General features: G+C 46.2%; 1 protein-coding gene across 11 annotated transcripts in view; it reads left to right on the plus strand.

The window, feature by feature from the left end:
• The first annotated feature begins 857 nt into the window (after nt 1–857).
• kirrel3l (kirre like nephrin family adhesion molecule 3, like) overlaps nt 858–21,615 on the plus strand; it is a 54,479-nt gene continuing 33,721 nt past the window's right edge. For 7 of the 11 annotated variants that reach the window (XM_029744323.1, XM_029744349.1, XM_029744370.1 and 4 more), the window contains exon 1: nt 859–1,445. In XM_029744323.1, coding sequence (XP_029600183.1) covers nt 1,406–1,445 — 40 coding nt within the window. In that variant the 5' untranslated portion in view covers nt 859–1,405. Of the gene's footprint in view, nt 1,446–21,615 lie in introns of all 11 variants that reach the window. The other 4 variants (XM_029744316.1, XM_029744359.1, XM_029744377.1 and 1 more) reach the window with 3 other exon arrangements.

Here is a 21,615-nt window from a genome sequence, read left to right on the forward strand (position 1 = left end):
TTGAAAAATGACTTTTAATGACTCCAACCTAAATGTATGTAAACTTTCGACTTCAACTGTATCTCGAACACTTGATTGCTGACATGCAAAACAATGGGTGTTTACCCCAATATTACCCTTTCAACCCCTACAAAAATGTAAATTAATTATAATCCACATAATAAATCACATTCCCTGTTGCTGCAGGATTATTTTCCTGCTGTATGAAACTGCCTCAAATTAAGATCATACCACCATGGCCTATTTATTGCCTTACCTCTCTTATCCAACCTCATTTGCACATGCTGTATATAGATTTTCCTACTGTATTATTGATTGTATGTTTGTTTATTCCATGTGTAACTCTGTGTTGTTGTATGTGTCGAACTGCTTTGCTTTATCTTGGCCAGGTCGCAGCTGCAAATGAGAACTTGTTCTCAACTAGCCTACCTGGTTAAATAAAGGTGAAATAAATAAATAAACGTCTGTATAGCTCCTTCTCCATATTGGAGATTCAACCCCTTTTTGCATAAGGATGTTAATCCCCCCATGCTCTGTCCCCTGTCAACCAATAGCGGGTCCCCGGGAGCGAAGGCCAGTGAACCCCTCTTCACTCGTTTGTGTTCTTGTCAATGGGAAAGGGGAGTTCTCAGCTCCAGCTCACAGCAGCCCCCCCCTCGCAGATTTCAGTATGCCTAAATTCAGGGGATCCTAAACAGATGATTGTCAGTGTGGATTATCTCCACTAGAAGACTGCTACGAGAAATAGAGGAGAGAGAGAGAGAGAGAGAGAGAGAGAGAGAGAGAGAGAGAGAGAGAGAGAGAGAGAGAGAGAGAGAGAGAGAGAGAGAGAGAATGTATGCGCTGCTGAAGATACAGAGAGAGAGAGAGAGCGGAGCAAGAGCGAGAGAGTGAAACTCGAGTGGAGGAGTGAGAGAGTAGCAACTTCATTGAGTTTAGGCAGAACTGCGCGAGAAGCAGGACGGAGCGCAGCTCAGCATCAGTACCGACCGGAAAAAGAGAGAATAGCCTTCAGGACACTACTGTGGACAAGCAGACGGTGAGATGTACTTCATTCAAAAGCAGTGAGTTGCAACAACTTGAGAGGGAAGAGGAATACATCAACCGGACAGAGGATACATATACGCTGTCATACTGAAAAAGTTCCTAACTATGGAAAATAATTCCTAAATGACTGTAAGCAAAGTGTTCGGACAATACCAGTGCTTTGAGAAGCGTACGATTTCAGAGACAGGGACATCGCCGGTACGTTTGATTTACCCAAGCAGTGATATTGTTTTGCACGGTGGTGGAGAATAACCAGCAAGCGGCAGCCCTCACCCCAGTCGCATTGACTGAACAATAGATTCCCGTCCTACACTTTCGGGGAAAACACAGCCAAACCGGCGACAGAAGACAAGACAAAATGTTGCCGTTTTACCTCGTCCTTTGCCTTATGGGAACAGGTGAGAAAACTGTTCTTGTCACATTTTTTTGCTGGTTGTTTTTCTGCCCTATTGCTATAAACTCATGAGATGCTCGCTCAGTGTTCCGTTCAGGGCGCGCTGCGTCAAACTGTATCCTAGTCGATGCGCTGTGCTGACGGGGATGAGAGAGGAGATAATATTGCGGCTCTGCTTTTGCTCCAAGTGACTATAGTTTTCTAGGGATGTTGAGACAAAGTTCCGCTACTGAAAGAGCTGACCTGGGGTACCGGTTCAATGGCACTAACGCCGATCCTTACCAAAGTGCACAGTGGCGAGGTGATGCGGTTTTGTTGTTTTACGCATTCGGTTATTTATCTGGTGTAGGCTATGCGGGGTGTTTTTTTGCTGATCGTTTGGAAACAGTCCATCATGTTAGTGCACGTGTTTTTTTGATAGGCAGACATAAGGCTAGAAACGATGCTGACAGACCAAAACTCGTGCAATCCGGGCTTGTTGCCACTGAGGTCTGCGGTGACATCAAAAGTCGCTGTTGAAGCAAGTGGTTTGTGTGTGTGTGTGAGTGAAAGAGAGAGAGAGAGAGCAAGAGGCAGATAACAAGAGAAAGATAAATAAAGAGATAAAGCAGAGAGATAACGGAGAGAAGGACGGAGAGAAAGTGCTTATATCCGCCTCTAGATATTCGAGCTAGTCTACCAGGCGAATGATAGTAGCCTATGAGGTTGGCCGCAGGTATCACCGATCATAATTTCTAATGAGATGTGGGGGAAAACACGGTGCTCGTTTCTGCTGAAACCTAGTAGAGATAAACTGGGAACACTCCCCTAATGCAGCCAAGCAGACCTTAAAATGCACCAGCTAGGAATCGACCTCTCCACCTCGACACACTCCCTCTCTCGCCCCATACACCCCCTCTCTCACCCATATTTAATTTATTTTTGAATGGGCTTTATATTTTAAACAGAGTGGAATTACATGACGATTGACGCGTGTGAGGAAACCACGTTATGTTGTAAGACCGCCGAAACAAGCTCTCCATCTCTTTTTAGCCGACCTTTAACAGAAGTTTATCCAATGCCACTGTGTGTCATTCATATTAAAATATATACTAGCCTATTGTGGAACCTGTATTTGTAATGTATCAGACAACACTATTGTGTTATTATTCTATATGGAAGTAACAATGTAGCCTAACTAGTAGCCTATAAAGTTGAATCACAGACCTCACTCAGCCGAAAGTCCAGACCAAATAGCGTTCGATAGGTTTAAGAGGGGGGACATCTAGGCTATTTCTCGTTGTAAGTGCATAAACAGCCATGGGGTTGGATTTGAGACGGCTTTTAAACACACGTCTCCAATTAATAATTTCATAGCCAAACTCAGCCAGGTGGAAAAGGCTGCACCACCACTAGGCTACACAGAAAAGGTCAATAATGAAACGATCTAGAAATAAAGTAAATGTCTATTAAAGGCAGCCAACAGACCCCGGGCATGGTGAAATGATTTTTCTTTCATCTGTGCAACTGCTGTTTGTGTTATTTTATCGTGAGGACTTCAGCCACTGGGGGCAATCGTCTGATGGGAGTCAACATTAGCGTGTCAATCATTTGTGTAGTGGCCTATGCCAATGATAGTTTACTATACACTGTCGCTGTACTTACAAGTCTCTGCAATGTCCAATTAGTGTGCCTCTTAGGAAAGGAGGTCTCACATTCAACTGTTCCAAACAGTGGGTCTTTATTTTGATAGGCTACTAATCTTGGCTGTGTGTGTGTGCATGTGTGTGTTATTATGCGCTAGAAAATCAGTTGATGTGGCCTTTGAATGGTTATGCAATATCAACATGCCTGAATATAATAGAAGTAAAAACCCATATAGAGCAAATAAAACCTTTAGGGTACTTTTTCCATAGATACAGCACCATAGGCTATTCCATTATTCTGTAAAATAACATAATCCTTTATTAATCCCCCAGAGAAGAAATCTGATTGCACCAGCCAAAACATACATCATTCTGTATTGGAAAGTTAACAACAATGGCCCCTATTGAGGTTCTAAGGGCCCTTTGATTGAGTGAGACCACAGTCATAGAAAATGTACATTTTCATACCCAACCCCCCATTGCTCTATTTTTATGCATGTGTGTTGTTGTTTTCAGTTTCCACGCCTTTAAACAAACATTTCCTTAGTTTTGGTGTATTATTAACGCCGGCTTTGATTCGGCTCTAGATAAAGGCTTCAAATCCCCCGACCCCTGGGATTCAGAGGATCTTACTTCTTCTAATTAACATTGAGCATCCAGGAGTAAAGTAAAGCGCTTTCGGTCAACGCTTCAGTAAATGAATTAAAAACAAAATGTTTATTGGCAGTTAAGCCGTGTTTTCTTCCCACTGTCTTTGATGAACGAGAGCCGAGTACTGACACATGGGGAGGCAGTAATTAAATTTAAATGTTGAATCAGAATACACAACGTCGTCACACTGACACCCACTCTCCTCTGGGAGGAGAAGAGAGAGGAGATGGAGATGGAACGCCTGCTGGAACTGGAACACAAGCACAAACAGACTTTTCCCTCCTAAAGAATTGTCAACGAGGATCGGGAAATACAGTATTCCCCTAACTATCGACTGTGAGGAGCACAAACAAACAACAGCAGAGTTCCAGGGTCCTAGTGGATCCATTCCTGACAAACAAACACCACAAATGGCAAACAAACTCTAATGTCATGGTAGAGTAGTCATAGATGTACCTTGTGTCTGTCACACATGTTTTTCTCATCAGATCATTGGGGGGGGGGGGGGGGGGGAGAAGCAGCAGAACAATTCCTTGACAGACAGACAGTAGCTGGATGGGGAGGGGCAGCAGCCAGCATGGTTCACAGGCTGCAACACAAACACACACACACGCACACGCACACACACACAGTCCCAGAAAACTTGGTTGTTCAATGCTTGTTCACCCATCCATATGTATGTCCTCTCTGTGGCCCTCCTCTGCAGCAGGAGCAATGGCAGCATCTATCCATCATTTGCTTTCTCAGAATGTCCCCTGGCTTCCCACTGGAATTGGATTCCACCCTGCATCAGTATTCCAAGTAATCTTCAATAAGCTCTTTTTTGGAACCTTTAGCTTTGGTTTGCTGAGTCTCATAGGGTAAGTTCAAGGGCTGGGAGCTGAGATCACACGTTTCCCTCGCTGCTTTTTCCTCAAGTCCTGGCTGTCGCCACTCGTGTCTAAACCCAGTGAAGCACCCTGAAAATGCATTACCATCACCATCCTCCTCTGAACTTGCCCAGTGAGGGGAATGTGTTGTGGGGCATTAGTAAGTCTAGTAGAACTCATCTACACACAAACAAACACAGCCTTCCACCATGGATATACTGTAAATACACAGTGAGGCCTAGACAGGCGCCATCAGAGGAACATATAGCTTTGCCTTGACCCCCCCCCCCCCACACACACACACACACACACACACACACCTCCTCCCCCTTCCCCATTAGCAGAGATTTGTCCTGGATCTGAGCTGTGTGGCAGAAATATTTCTGGGCGATTCGGTGGCAGCGTGGCTAGGGACGTTTGTTTTAGGGGGACCGTGCATATTTCATGAACCTCCGCTGCTTTGAATTCTTGTGGAGGAGTCAGGCTTGGGCGGAGTGAGCGGGGGACAGAGGAGTGGGGGTGTAAGGGGTTGTAGGGAGAGGGAGGAGGAGGAGGAGGAGAGAGACAGGACTCAGAAGTGTAACTACCAGTGTGATGATCAAGTTGACGTGCGGAGGGAAAACGTTAGGGAATACCATGGAGCATCATTAACTTCTCTCCATCTTTTCTCTCCTTTCCCGCTTATCTCTCTCCCTCATTTTCTATCTGTTGCTGAGGGGGGAAAGGGATTGAGGAGAAAGTAAAATGAGAGAGAATAAGTTGGAAGGCAGAGAGGGAGAAGAGAAGCCAAATTGAGGATGAGTGTCAGACCAGGGGTGCACGGTCACAATAGCGCTGACGCAGCAGAATCCGTCTGGTGTAGAAGTCTGTTGCATTATTTAGGAGACGCACCCATGGCAAAGATATGGATGAGTTTGGCCTACTTTGATTCCCACACTAGGAGTGCTCTCTGCAATGGACCCATGGCTCAAACTGGTGTAGATTTGATTTCCAGACAGACCTCATAGACTATGGAAAGGAATAGGATTCAGGGGAGGGGGCACCAATCAAACTTTAAAGGTCATTTTTGTTTATGGCATGAGAGCTCTTAAGATTTGTTTTGTTTTGAGTGAAATTGTAGATACTTACTCATGAGTCACTCTGCAAGAGTTATTCCCCCCAGACCAGTACACTCAGAAAACCAACCATTCGTATCCATTCCCAACCAGATCTTAACCTTTTGTAGAGAGCCCTCCTTTCCCTGCACTTTCACTTTCCCTCCAGTAACTCAGAACTGACTCATCCGAAGGTACTAACAGACAAACCAACAGACATACAGACAGCCATCCATACACAGACAGACAGACAGACAGACAGACATCCATACACAGACAGACAGACAGCCATCCATACACAGACAGACAGACAGACAGACATCCATACACAGACAGACAGACAGCCATCCATACACAGACAGACAGACAGACATCCATACACAGACAGACAGACAGACAGACATCCATACACAGACAGACAGACAGACAGACATCCATACACAGACAGACAGACAGACAGACAGACATCCATACACAGACAGACAGACAGCCATCCATACACAGACAGACAGACAGACATCCATACACAGACAGACAGACAGACAGCCATCCATACACAGACAGACAGACAGACATCCATACACAGACAGACAGACAGACAGACAGACATCCATACACAGACAGACAGACAGCCATCCATACACAGACAGACAGACAGACAGTCATCCATACACAGACAGACAGACAGACATCCATACACAGACAGACAGACAGACAGCCATCCATACACAGACAGACAGCCATCCATACACAGACAGACAGACAGACAGCCATCCATACACAGACAGACAGACAGACAGGCAGGCAGGCAGGCAGGCAGGCAGGCAGGCAGGCAGGCAGGCAGGCAGGCAGGCAGGCAGGCAGGCAGGCAGGCAGACAGACAGACAGACAGACAGACAGACAGACAGACAGGGGTGCAGAGGGGAGAAGCTATAACAATGGGTTACTGTGTCTTCCAGTCATAAGACATGTTCACGCACACTGGCATTGTCTTCTTCCTCGGACCTCGTCTCCTTGACTAACAACACAATGACCCCTGGGGTCTTCCTCACTCATCTTTGGCCCCCAATCCCCCCAACCCCCATCCCCTCAACAACTTTGCTGTGTACAGAGGCAGAAATTGGAGGGAGAAAATAAACAATGGGGCTTCATAAAACAAGCTCTGTCTTGCTAATCAGCTTTGCCATGCGGGGAAACAGAGATAAAGAACTTGGCATTGTGTCCAGGGGCCTTGTTATCAGCTGTTAGCTACTTCACTGGATGTGGTTGATGGCACGGCTCAACACAACAGGGAAGGCCTTGTGTTGTGTGGGCAGCCAGGCAAGATATGCTGGAGCTGTACTACCAGCTGGGGCACTTGGCCACTTCTATCCCTGTCTTTGTCTCTTTCTCAATTCCTCTCTCTTCACTCTATTTTCTCCCCCTCTTTTCATCCTCTCTCTCTCTCTCTCTCTCTCTCTGCTTTCTCACTCTAACTCTCTAACTCTCACTGCTCTCTTCCTCCCTTCCTTCTCTCCTTGTCTCTGTCTTTGCACGTCCTCACCTCTGTTTCCCTCCGGGGCAGAGGAAGATCCTTGCAGGATGTGACACATAAAGACAGGGACAATGGAGGGGCTGTGTCAGCTTCCTCTTCCAAATAACTGGTCCACACACATGCCGCCCGGCCCTTCAGCCTCTCAGCCCAGGGCCCCTACCAGTCCTACAACAGCCCCACTTCCATCCACTGCCAGCAGATTACTGGGCTCTATTATCACCCACTGATTAGAATACAGTAGGGAGAGAGCAGAGGCTGTTTACTCTCTGCATTCTCCTGCACCAAACAGTGGTACAGCGAGAGGGAACCCTGGGTTAATTCTTTACAAATCATTAAAACAGAGCTCAGAGTGAGAGAGTAGAGCAGTAGCACAGCCTCTGTGTTCAAACAGTAGCAAGCCAGCTAGCTATTTTAGGGAAACAAATTGTATTTTTATTATCGTTTTTTGGGGGGGATACAAGTGTCACATCTTTCTAGAGAGATGTATCACAATTTGGCAAGACCTCCAACCCAAGAAACCGAGAGAGCATAGAGAGAGTTCCAACATACTAGACCAAACTTTCGTTTTTATTTTCCAATCAATTTCTGCCCTCAAAGACAAGAATTTCCTATCTCCTGCCGAGACACAGAAACCAACAGCAAATTGAAATGTATCTCCCGTGTTGCAGCAATATCTGGGCCTATGTTATCTTCACTAGCCGTGTTCCTCAACCTTCTTTTAAAGATTGCCCTGTTGGGGGGTGATTCTGGCAGCTGGGAAGGGGCTGAAGGGGAAAAACCCATTCAGTTATGAATCCCGTGAGAAGCTATTTATTTGTCTATCTATATATTTTCTACTTATTTATCTATTTTTATTCCCCACTCAGTCCGTTCTTGAGATGCGGTCCGATTTTCAGTGGCTCCTCTTGAGCAGAGGGACGTTAATATCATGTGGCCATTGTGTGTTATTTTGGTGGGTTGTTGTGTGTGCACATCCATAAGTGACTCATGAGGAGCTTATCAAAGCAACGCCCTAAACTATGTGTTGCTCATAGTGCACACACACACACACCTACAAACACACACACACTAAGACAGGGGGTCAAGGGCATGCATTGGGGCAGAGGATGATGAGCTGAGATGAGTGTTTCCCATCTTTGGGGCTATGTGCCCTTTATGGAGCGGTTAGTCAAAGCCCAACTGTCTAATTAATGACTCTCTATCTCTCAGGATGTCATGTCTCCACTCAACTCAACTCAACCAGGGGGAAAGGAATGCACTCAAGGAAACAAGCGATGGCCTGGCTGGGCTGGGCTGGGCGGACATTACAGAGACCAGAGGGTTGAGTGCGTGCAGGGAGGGAGAACTCTCATGCTCCCCTGGGCTTCAGGTCCCCTCCTTCCCCTCTCTCTGTCTCCTTCTTTCTTTATTCCTTTCTCTGGCTTTCTTTCTCCTCCTCAAACAAAGAGCTCCATCTTCCTGCTTCCTGCCAGTTTAAGCTGACAGGAATCTGAGGGCAAATATTGTGATAGTGACTCAAACGTTAACAAAATACTGGGCTCGGCGGTCAGGAAAGGAAGTCGCTTCTTAAACTCTCTTTCTCCTCCTTCTCTCAGTGAGAAAGGTAGGTCTCTCTGCCTCTCTGTGTTGTTTTGAGTGGCAGACAGCTGGGTGAAGGGTTGGCGGAAAGCAACTTTTTTTCTTCTCTCCCTTCTCCTCCAGCTGGGAATTTAGAGCAAGGCTTTGAAACTCTCCGTGGGAGGCCGCTAGGAAAGCCGGCCAATTTGCTATCAACTGAGGGGTGTCAGTCAAAGCTCATCGATCAGGCTTTTAACTGCGGCTCCCTCAATGTCCAAACATGGTAATTTTATCGAGCCGTGTTGGAGATGAAAGGCGCAGTGAGGGGTGGGGCGACAGCCGGGGGCGGTGGAGGGTTTGGGGGATAGGGGTGAGAGTCAGTAGGTGGGTAAGGTGGGTCTCCAACTTCTGTGGTGATGAAAAGCAGGAGCTTCACACAGAGAGAGGCATTGGAGATCCTTTGGACAGGGGGTTGGGAGGAGATGTTGGTCTGAGCAGAGAGACAGAGAAAGAGAGAGAGCTGTGCCTCAGCCGGGGAAGGAGGGAGGGGAGAGAGAGACACACAGAGAGGGAGAGAGAGAAAGAGAGAGGGGGTCAGAAGGATTGGACCTCTGGCAGTCTCTATGGGGGTACCACAGGGTTCAATTCTTGGGCCAACTCTTTTCTCTGTATACATAAATGATGTCGCTCTTGCTGCTGGTGAATCTCTGATCCACCTCTACGCAGACGACACCATTCTGTATACTTCTGGCCCTTCTTTGGACACTGTGTTAACAACCCTCCAGACGAGCTTCAATGCCATTCAACTCTCCTTCCGTGGTCTCCAACTGCTCCTAAACACAAGTAAAACTAAATGCATGCTCTTCAACCGATCGCTGCCTGCACCTGCCCGCCCATCCAGCATAACTTCTCTGGACGGTTCTAACTTAGAATTTGTGGACAACTACAAATACCTAGGTGTCTGGTTAGACTGTAAACTCTCCTTCCAGACTCACATCAATCATCTCCAATCCAAAGTGAAATCTAGAATTGGCTTCCTATTTCGCAACAAAGCATCCTTCACTCATGCTGCCAAACATACCCTCGTAAAACTGACCATCCTACCAATCCTCGACTTCGGCGATGTCATTTACAAAATAGCCTCCAATACCCTACTCAACAAGCTGGATGCAGTCTATCACAGTGCCATCCGTTTTGTCACCAAAGCCCCATATACAACCCACCACTGCGACCTGTATGCTCTCGTTGGCTGGCCTTCACTTCATAATCGTCGCCAAACACATTGGCTCCAGGTCATCTACAAGACCCTGCTAGGTAAAGTCCCCCCTTATCTCCGCTCACTGGTCACCATAGCAGCACCCACCTGTAGCACGCGCTCCAGCAGGTATATCTCTCTGGTCACCCCTAAAGCCAACTCCTCCTTTGGTCGTCTCTCCTTCCAGTTCTCAGCTGCCAATGACTGGAACGAACTACAAAAATCTCTAAAACTGGAAACACTTATCTCCCTCACTAGCTTTAAGCACCAGCTGTCAGAGCAGCTCACAGATCTCTGCACCTGTACATAGCCCATCTTTAATTTAGCCCAAACTACTACCTCTTCCCCTACTGTATTTATTTATTTTATTTATTTTGCTCCTTTGCACCATATTATTTATATTTTAACTTTTAACTTTCTTCAAACTACAAATCTACCATTCCAGTGTTTTTCTTGCCATACTTTATTTACTTTGCCACCATGGCATTTTTTTGCCTTTACCTCCCTTATCTCACATCATTTGCTCACATTGTATATAGTCTTATTTTTTTCTACTGCATCATTGATTGTATGTTGTTTTACTCCATGTGTAACTCTGTGTTTTTGTATGTTGTCGAACTGCTTTGCTTTATCTTGGCCAGCTCGCAATTGTAAATGAGAACTTGTTCTCAACTTGCCTACCTGGTTAAATAAAGGTGAAATAAAAAATAAATAAAATTTACTGCCAGCAGCATAGCATTAAAGGTAATGGATATGCTTGTGTTGGTGTAAAGCGAACCTGTGTTTTTTCTCCCAGCACAAGGTAGCTGAAAGAATAACAAAGATGTAACTGAAGTGAGAATTGAAAGGGGTTGTTTCAACGCCTCAGGGCGAAACATTACAACCTGATGTATCCCTTTGCCAGGTAGATGGACTTAAGACACAGAATGGTTTCTGAAGAGGTTTTGTTGTGTGTCTGTCTGTGTGTGTGTGTGTGTGTGTGTGTGTGTGTGTGTGTGTGTGTGGTAAGGGCGGGTGAGGTGTTGGAGAAGTGAATCTGATCCCCCTTCCAAAACTATCTCAGTTTATGATGTAGTGCTAAATAATCAATGGGCCGTGGCCTTTCCTGATCCTGACAACATTCCAGTAGAATTCCAGCGGGGTTAGGGTCTGGAAAGCTAAGTGCTTCCCAAGCTGACAGGGGTGAACCCTATAACCCTCTACACCCCTGCACCCCCGCCAGGAGTCAGCAGCAGTCCCTCCTAGGGTTGCACCATTCCGGGAACTTTCAATACATTTTCAATAAATACCCTGGTTTTCCCAAAAGGATTACGGATTTTCTGCTTATTCCCTTCTGATTTTGGGAAAACCAGGGAATTTACTGAAAGCAACCCTAGTCCATCCGTTGTTCCAGCACATTTTACCTGTCCGATGTAGGCATCCCAGCACTCATCAGATTGAACTGATTGTTCCCTCCACAGATTGGGCTTCTACGCCCTTCTGCTACAAGATGATGTCTGTTTGCTTTTGAAAGTCCCAGCCATGGAATGGAACGCTCTGGAGGATAGGGGGGATCGGGGGGGGGGGGGGGGGGGGGGGGGGGGGGGTAGAGGTAAGGGAGAAGCAACAGCAGGGATAGAGGGAAGGGAGAAGCAGAGATAGAAAGGGAGGAAAGAGAGAAAGGGAGAGAGAGGGAGAGTGTTACAGACTCATACACAATAGGGATGACATTGTCTAGGATGATGTGAGTGTGAATCCAGTGTCAGTCTATGACATATGATATAGCCTGCTATTGATAGGATAGTTGGGCTGGAGGGAGGGAAGGAGAGAGTATAGATACTGCAGGTTTTCAGGGAGTTTCCAAACAGAGACAGATAGAGCAGGAGATAATATTGGAGGAGAGAGGAGTGGATGGAGGGAGGGAGAGGGGGATGAGACGCAGAGTTCCAGGCTGCATCCATCATGTGGTTTGGTGCAGGAGCCATTTCTACCCATTATTTCACCTTTATTTAACCAGGTAGGCTAGTTGAGAACAAGTTCTCATTTGCAACTGCGACCTGGCCAAGATAAAGCATAGCAATTCGACACATACAACAACACAGAGTTACACATGGAATAAACAAAACATACAGTCAATAATACAGTAGAACAAAAGAAAACAAAAAGTCGATATACAGTGAGTGCAAATGAGGTAAGTTAAGGCAATAAATAGGCCATTGTTGGCGAAGTAATTACAATATAGCAATTAAACACTGGAATGGTAGGATGTGCAGAAGATAAATGTGCAAATAGAGATACTGGGGTGCACAGGAGCAAGATAAATAAATAAATACAGTATGTGGATGAGGTAGATAGATGGGCTGTTTACAGATGGGCTATGTACAGGTGCAGTGATCTGTGAGCTGCTCTGACAGCTGGTGCTTAAAGCTAGTGAGGGAGATATGAGTCTCCAGCTTCAGAGATTTTTGCAGTTCGTTCCAGTCATTGGCAGCAGAGAACTGGAAGGAAAGACGACCAAAGGAGGAATTGGCTTTGGGGGTGACCAGTACGATATACCTGCTGGAGCGTGTGCTACGAGTGGGTGCTGCTATGGTGACCAGTGAGCTGAGATAAGGCGGGGCTTTACCTAGCAGAGACTTGTAGATGACCTGTAGCCAGTGGGTTTGGCGACGAGTATGAAGCGAGGGCCAACCAACGAGAGCGTACAGGTCGCAATGGTGGGTAGTGTGTGGGGCTTTGGTGACAAAACGGATGGCACTGTGATAGACTGCATCCAGTTTGTTGAGTAGAGTGTTGGAGGACATTTTATAGATGACATCACCGAAGTCAAGGATCGGTAGGATGGTCAGTTTTACGAGGGTATGTTTGGCAGCATGAGTGAAGGATGCTTTGTTGCGATATAGGAAGCCGATTCTAGATTTAAATTTGGATTGGAGATGCTTAATGTGAGTCTGGAAGGAGAGTTTACAGTCTAACCAGACACCCAGGTATTTGTAGTTGTCCACGTATTCTAAGTCAGAGCCGTCCAGAGTAGTGATGCTGGACGGGCGAGCAGGTGCGGGCAGTGATCGATTGAATAGCATGCATTTAGTTTTACTTGCGTTTAAGAGCAGTTGGAGGCCACGGAAGGAGAGTTGTATGGCATTGAAGCTCGTCTGGAGGTTAGTTAACACAAGGTCCAAAGAGGGGCCAGTAGTATACAGAATGGTGTCGTCTGCGTAGAGGTTGATCAGAGAATCACCAGTAGCAAGAGCAACATCATTGATGTATACAGAGAAGAGAGTCGGCCCGAGAATTGAACCCTGTGGCACACCCATAGAGACTGCCAGAGGTCCGGACAACAGGCCCTCCGATTTAACACACTGAACTCTATCAGAGAAGTAGTTGGTAAACCAGGCGAGGCAATCATTTGAGAAACCAAGGCTGTCGAGTCTGCCAATAAGAATGTGGTGATTGACAGAGTCGAAAGCCTTGGCCAGGTCGATGAATACGGCTGCACAGTAATGTCTCTTATCAATGGCGGTTATGATGTCGTTTAGGACCTTGAGCGTGGCTGAGGTGCACCCATGACCAGCTCTGAAACAAGACTGCATAGCGGAGAAGGTACGGTGGGATTCGAAATGATCGGTAATCTGTTTGTTAACTTTGCTTTCGAAGACCTTAGAAAGACAGGGTAGGATAGATATAGGTCTGTAGCATTTTGGGTTTAGAGTGTCACCCCCTTTGAAGAGAGGGATAACCGCGGCAGCTTTCTAATCTTTGGGAATCTCAGACAATATGAAAGAGAGGTTGAACAGGCTAGTAATAGGGGTTGCAACAATTTCGGCAGATCATTTTAGAAAGAGACGGTCCAGATTGTCTAGCCCGGCTGATTTGTATGGGTCCAGATTTTGCAGCTCTTTCAGAACATCATCTATCTGGATTTGGGTGAAGGACAAACGGTGGGGGCATTGGCGGGTTGCTGTGGAGGGTGCCGGGCTGTTGACCGGGGTAGGGGTAGCCAGGTGGAAAGCATGGCCAGCCGTAGAGAAATGCTTATTGAAATTCTCAATTATAGTGGATTTATCGGTGGTAACAGTGTTTCCTTGCCTCAGAGCAGTGGGCAGCTGGGAGGAGGTGCTCTTATTCTCCATGGACTTTACAGTGTCCCAGAACTTTTTTGAGTTAGTACACAGGATGCAAATTTCTGTTAGAAAAGCTAAGGCTAGCTTTTTCAAACTGCCTGTGTATATTTGTTCCTAACATCCCTGAAAAGTTGCATATCACGGGGGCTATTTGATGCTAATGCAGAACGCCAGAGGATGTTTTTGTGCTGGTCAAGGGCAGACAGGTCTGGAGTGAACCAAGGACTATATCTATTCCTAGTTCTACATTTTTTGAGTGGGGCGTGCTTATTTAAGATGGTGAGGAAGGCACTTTTAAAGAATAGCCAGGCATCATCTACTGACGGGATGAGGTCAATGTCATTCCAGGATACCCTGGCCAGGTCGATTAGAAAGGCCTGCTCGCAGAAGTGTTTTAGGGAGCGTTTGACAGTGATGAGGGGTGGTCGTTTGGTCGCAGACCCATTACGGATGCAGGCAACGAGGCAGCGATCGCTGAGATCTTGATTGAAAACAGCAGAGGTGTATTTGGAGGGCGAGTTAGTTAGGATGACATCTATGAGGGTGCCCGTGTTTATGGATTTGGGGTTGTACCTGGTAGGTTCATTGATATTTTGTGTGAGATTGAGGGCATCAAGCTTAGATTGTAGGATGGCTGGGGTGCATGTCCCAGTTTAGGTCACCTAGTAGCACGAGCTCAGAAGATAGATGGGGGGCAATCAATTCACATATGGTATAGAGGGAACAGCTCCGGGCAGAGGGAGGTCTATAGCAAGCGGCAACAGTGAGAGATTTGTTTCTGGAAAGGTACATTTTTAGAAGTAAAAGCTCGAATTGTTTGGGTACAGACTTGGATAGTAATACAGAACTCTGCAGGCTATTTTTGCAGTAGATTGCAACACCGCCCCCTTTGGCAGTTCTATCTTGGTGGAAAATATTATAGTTAGCGATGGAGTTTTCAGCGTTTTTGGTGGTTTTCCTAAGCCAGGATTCAGACACGGCTAAGACATCTGGGTTGGCAGAGTGTGCTAAATCAGTGAGTAAAACAAACTTAGGGAGTAGGCTTCTAATGTTAACATGCATGAAACCAAGGCTTTTACAGTTACAGAAGTCAACAAATGAGAGCACCTGGGGAGTGGGAGTGTAGCTAGGCACTGCAGGACCTGGATAAACCTCAACATCACCAGAGGAACAGAGGAGAAGTAGGATAAGGGTACGGCTAAAGGCTATACGAACTGGCCGTCTAGCACGTTCGGAACAGAGAGTGAAAGGAGCAGGTTTCTGGGCACGATAGCATAGATTCAAGGCATAGTGTACAGACAAAGCTAAGGTAGGATGTGAGTACATTGGAGGTAAACCTAGGCATTGAGTAATGATGAGAGAGATATAGTCTCTAGAGACGTTTATTAAACCAGGTGATGTCATCGCATATGTAGGAGGTGGAACAACATGATTGGTTAAGGCATATTGAGCTGGGCTAGAGGTTCTACAGTGAAATCAGACAGTAATCACTAACCAGGACAGTAATGGATGAGGCATATTGATATTAGAGAGAGGCATGCATAGCCAAGTGAACATATGGGTCCAGTGAGTGGTTGGGCTGGCTGGGGACACGGCGATTCAGACAGTTAGCAGGCCGATGCTAACAAGCTAACAGTTAGTAGGCCGGGGCTAAACAAGCTAGCAGTTAGCAGACCGGGGCTGGCAAGCTAGCAGTTAGCAGACCGGGTAAGCAAGCAAGCAGTTAACAGACTGGGGCTAGCAAGTTAGACTTTGGGGGACGTCGCGATGAGGGTAAGTCTGTTTTTGCCTCTTCGTGCAGTGACGTCGATTGACCAGTCGTGGAATTAGTAGGGTTCCAAGTAGCTCTAGGTAGCTAGTAGGCCGCGGTTAGCAGAATGGGCCTTCAGTGGACGTCGCTCCTGAGGGGCCTGTTGGAATCCTCGGGCAGATTATGTCGGTATTCCAGTCGTAGAGGATCGGCAGGGTTCCGTGCCCTGTACCGGCAATAGAAGGGGTCCGGATATTGTAGCCCAGGAGTGGGCTTCGGTGGTAGCACAGGAGCCCTGGCCGGGCTAGCTTCAGGCTAATTGGTGCTTGCTCTGGGATGGAAACACTAGCCAGGAGTAGTCACCCAGGATTGCGGTTACCTAGTTGCGAAGATCCAGATGAAAATGTTCAGAGTTTGCGGTAGGAATCGGGGGATATGGGGGAAAAAAATTAAAAATAATAATAGGTCCATTATGCTCTGGTTTGAGTCACGTTGTTCGAACTGGCGAAGGCTTTCCGAGTTAAAGGTTAGCTGATGACCGCTAGCAATGGTTTGCTGACTGATAGCTGGTAGGTAGTTAGCTGGCTAGCTTCAGTTGAGGGATTCCAGATCCGAAGTAAATAAAAAATACTTTAGAAAAAAACAGATCCACGCCACATTGGGTGAGGCGGGTTGCAGGAGAGTATTTAGAAGTTGAGGTTTAGGAAAATATTTTTAAAAGATATGCAAAGAAAAAGATGTAAAAATATACAAGGGACACGACAGGACAAAGACAAAGACGTCTGACTGCTACGCCATCTTGGATTGTTCTCCATCATTTGTTTTCTCAGGGCTCTGCTGGGGGGGGTTAGCCATTTGTTTTTGCTCTAATTACATAAGTGAGACAGCATAATTAGACATATAGATTGAGAGAAAGGCAGAGAAGAGAGATAGATAGCCACAGGGAGATAGATACAGAGGTGCAGATGAAATGAGATGCGTAGACGATGGAAATTTCCCTTTCCATTTCAACGTTCAAGGCTGCCAAGGAGGAGGAGTAAGGGTGCGGTATAAAGTAAAGGAGACAGAGAGAGATGGAACGATAACGGATGAGAGAGAGGAGGAGAGAAAAGCTGTCTTCACAGCCTGCACTTTGAGGCCAAATGCTGCCTGAAAAGTCACCCCATTTGATTCAGGGAGGTGGGGAGAGGGGGAGGGAAGGGGATAGAGAGGTAGAGAGAGAGCGGGGGGAGATGAGGAATGAGAGAGAGAGAGGTTGAGAAAGAGGAGGAGAGAGAAATGTTAACATTGAGAAGCAGAAGAGAGAGAGGGGAGAGAGAGAGGGGGGGGTGAAAGAGATGGGGAGAGGAAAGCAGACAGCGATAGATCTCCTCCAGATCAAGGCAGTGTCTGGTCCCTGGAAGTGCCTGTTTGTTTTCAGTTGTTTGGGAGGGTCTCCAACCTCCATGTGTGAGGCCACAGGGCCCTGCTCCTGTCTCCGTCAGACACAACCCTGACACACTCACACAACCCTGACACACACACAAACACACCGTTTTATCTCTGTTTCATACACCTCAAACACAGCCACCTGCCAAACCATCACTAAGAAGACACAGCACACACTCCCTGGCACCGCTATACACACATCCCAGCACCACTACCCACACCCCGACACCACTTTACACACACCCTGGTTTGTGAGTGTGCGAGGTTGAGGAGGTGGGGAACATGTGGAGCAGTAAGCTGCATGCTGACAACAGAAGAGCAGCAAGTCCTCAGTCTGTCCTTCAACTTGTTCAATGGAGAGATGTCTGGAGTGAGATGATTACAGGTTACTGCCTGAAACTACAGCCCAAGACTAATCAGTCTTTCCTTCAACTTGTTCAATGGAGAGATGTCTGGAGTGAGATGATTACAGGTTACTGTCTGAAACTACAGCCCAAGACTAATCAGTCTGTCCTTCAACTTGTTCAATGGAGAGATGTCTGGAGTGAGATGATTACTGGTTACTGTCTGAAACTACAGCCAAAGACTAATTAGTCAGGGGAAGATCGTTTGTGAAAAACTTGCAGCTCCTGTTATACTTTCAGAGCCGGATTAAGAAATCTAATTGGGAGTTGTTGGGAAAACTGTTTCTATTGGTTCTACAGACAGACTAGTCTTCTTTTTTCAGCAGTAGCCATTTGCTTTACAAACAGTACATTTTTCCCGCAATTGTACTTTGAATTCTGCAAAACGCAAACCAACAGCTGCAACCAACCATAGAAATATAATCCATAGATGGCAGTTCCCATTCAAGTCAGGACTGGTATCCATTGCTAGTGTATCCATGAGTTTAATAGTCAAATTGCCAGGGTAAGAGGTTACAATATCCTTCTGTGGATTATATGTCTATGGCCACGCAATAAACTGTATATTTGACATGCATACTGCCCAAACTGGAGCCTTCCTGACTGTAGGCATACCTGTAACTGCCAAACACTTGAGTAAATGAGGGATACAAAGTATATGTTATGGTGTGGGGTGCATTTTCCTGGCACCACTGCAACCTGTACGCTCTCTTTGGCTGGCCCTCGCTTCATAATCGTTGCCAAACCCACTGGCTCCAGGTCATCTACAAGTCTCTGCTAGGTAAAGCCCCGCCTTATCTCAGCTCACTGGTCACCATAGTAGCACCCACTCGTAGCACGCGCTCCAGCAGGTTTATCTCTCTGGTCACCCCCAAAGCCAATTCCGCCTTTGGCCGCCTTTCCTTCCAGTTCTCTGCTGCCAATGACTGGAATGAACTGCAAAAATCACTGAAGCTGGAGACTCCTATCTCCCTCACTAGCTTTAAGCACCAGCTGTCAGAGCAGCTCACAGATCACTGCACCTGTACATAGCCCATCTGTAAACAGCCCATCCAACTACCTCATCCACATACTGTATTTATTTATTTATCTTGCTCCTGTGCACCCCAGTATCTCTATTTGCACATTTATCTTCTGCACATCCTACCATTCCAGTGTTTAATTGCTATATTGTAATTACTTTGCCACCGTGGCTTATTTATTGCCTTACCTCCCTTATCTTACCTCATTTGCACTCAGTGTATATAGACTTTTTATTTCTTCTTCTACTGTATTATTGACTGTATGTTTTGTTTATTCCATGTGTAACTCTGTGTTGTTGTATGTGTCGAACTGCTGCGCTTTATCTTGGCCAGGTTGCAGTTGTAAATGAGAACTTGTTCTCAACTAGCCTATCTGGTTCAAATAAAGGTGACATAAATAAAAATAGGTCAACCTTTAGAATCTATGCCAAGGTGTATTAAACCTGTTCTGGCAGCTCGTGCCTGCCCAACACCCCTACAAGACACACACGGTTAAATAAAGGTTAAATAAATAAAAATAAATATATACACTGCTCAAAAAAATAAAGGGAACACTTAAACAACACAATGTAACTCCAAGTCAATCACACTTCTGTGAAATCAAACTGTCCACTTAGGAAGCAACACTGATTGACAATAAGTTTCACATGCTGTTGTGCAAATGGAATAGACAACAGGTGGAAATTATAGGCAATTAGCAAGACACCCCCAATAAAGGAGTGGTTCTGCAGGTGGGGACCACAGACCACTTCTCAGTTCCTATGCTTCCTGGCTGATGTTTTGGTCACTTTTGAATGCTGGCGGTGCTTTCACTCTAGTGGTAGCATGAGACGGAGTCTACAACCCACACAAGTGGCTCAGGTAGTGCAGCTCATCCAGGATGGCACATCAATGCGAGCTGTGGCAAGAAGGTTTGCTGTGTCTGTCAGCGTAGTGTCCAGAGCATGGAGGCGCTACCAGGAGACAGGCCAGTACATCAGGAGATGTGGAGGAGGCCGTAGGAGGGCAACAACCCAGCAGCAGGACCGCTACCTCCGCCTTTGTGCAAGGAGGAGCAGGAGAAGCACTGCCAGAGCCCTACAAAATGACCTCCAGCAGGCCACAAATGTGCATGTGTCTGCTCAAACAGTCAGAAACAGACTCCATGAGGGTGGTATGAGGGCCCGACGTCCACAGGTGGGGGTTGTGCTTACAGCCCAACACCGTGCAGGACGTTTGGCATTTGCCAGAGAACACCAAGATTGGCAAATTCGCCACTGGCGCCCTGTGCTCTTCACAGATGAAAGCAGGTTCACACTGAGCACGTGACAGACGTGACAGAGTCTGGAGACGCCGTGGAGAACGTTCTGCTGCCTGCAACATCCTCCAGCATGACCGGTTTGGCGGTGGGTCAGTCATGGTGTGGGGTGGCATTTCTTTGGGGTGCCGCACAGCCCTCCATGTGCTCGCCAGAGGTAGCCTGACTGCCATTAGGTACCGAGATGAGATCCTCAGACCCCTTGTGAGACCATATGCTGGTGCGGCTGGCCCTGGGTTCCTCCTAATGCAAGACAATGCTAGACCTCATGTGTCAGCAGTTCTTGCAAGAGGAAGGCATTGATGCTATGGACTGGCCCGCCCGTTCCCCAGACCTGAATCCAATTGAGCACATCTGGGACATCATGTCTCGCTCCATCCACCAACGCCACGTTGCACCACAGACTGTCCAGGAGTTGGCGGATGCTTTAGTCCAGGTCTGGGAGGAGATCCCTCAGGAGACCATCTGCCATCTCATCAGGAGCATGCCCAGGCGTTGTAGGGAGGTCATACAGGCACGTGGAGGCCACACACACTACTGAGCCTCATTTTGACTCGTTTTAAGGACATTACATCAAAGTTGGATCAGCCTGTAGTGTGGTTTTCCACTTTAATTTTGAGTGTGACTCCAAATCCAGACCTCCATTGGTTGATAAATTGGATTTCCATAGATTATTTTTGTGTGATTTTGTTGTCAGCACATTCAACTATGTAAAGAAAAAAGAATTTAATAAGATTATTTCTTTCATTCAGATCTAGGATGTGTTGTTTAAGTGTTCCCTTTATTTTTTTGAGCAGTATATATATATATATATACACCTTATGTTGGTGTTTCCTTTATTTTGTTAGTTACCTGTATGTGCTTGTTATAAAACTTAATCCACAGTTATTTTTGATAAACTATTGATCCACTGTGGCTAATTGATGCTCTCTGGTGTTTTTGAACATTGAGAACGGGCTCCTATGGGGGGGGGGGGTATTATTTTGTCGCTTGGGCCAAACCCCTGACTCACACAATTGACCAGTCACGTATTTATTATTGCAGTTAATTTTTGACTTTTTATTAATCAGTTACCCAATGAAGGCAGGGCCCCCCAGTTACCGATGTGTCCCCATACCTCCTCTCCTCCCTATATGATGATTAGCAGAGCGGCAGCAGGCTGTATACACTCCTAAATCCTCCTGTGGTTGGCTGTTGCAGTAAAAAAATATATATACATTAAACAAATATAATATGTATTGTATGTCCATTACATGAAATCCAAATAAAAATCTATTTAAATTACAGGTTGAAATGCAACAAAATAGGAAAAACCCCAAGGGGGTGAATACTTTTGCAAGGCACTGTAGATACAGTTGAAGTCAGAAGTTTACATACACCTTAGCCAAATACATTTCAACTTTTTTCACAATTCCTGACATTTAATCCTGACATAAAAATTCCCTGTCTTAGGTCAGTTAGGATCACCACTTTATTTTAAGAATGCAAAATGTCAGAATAATAGTAGAGAGAATGATTTATTTCAGCTTTTATTTATTTCATCACATTCCCAGTGGGTCAGAAGTTTACATACACTCAATTAGTA

This window comes from Salmo trutta, chromosome 3, assembly GCF_901001165.1.
Source record: "Salmo trutta chromosome 3, fSalTru1.1, whole genome shotgun sequence".
NCBI lineage: Eukaryota > Metazoa > Chordata > Actinopteri > Salmoniformes > Salmonidae > Salmo > Salmo trutta.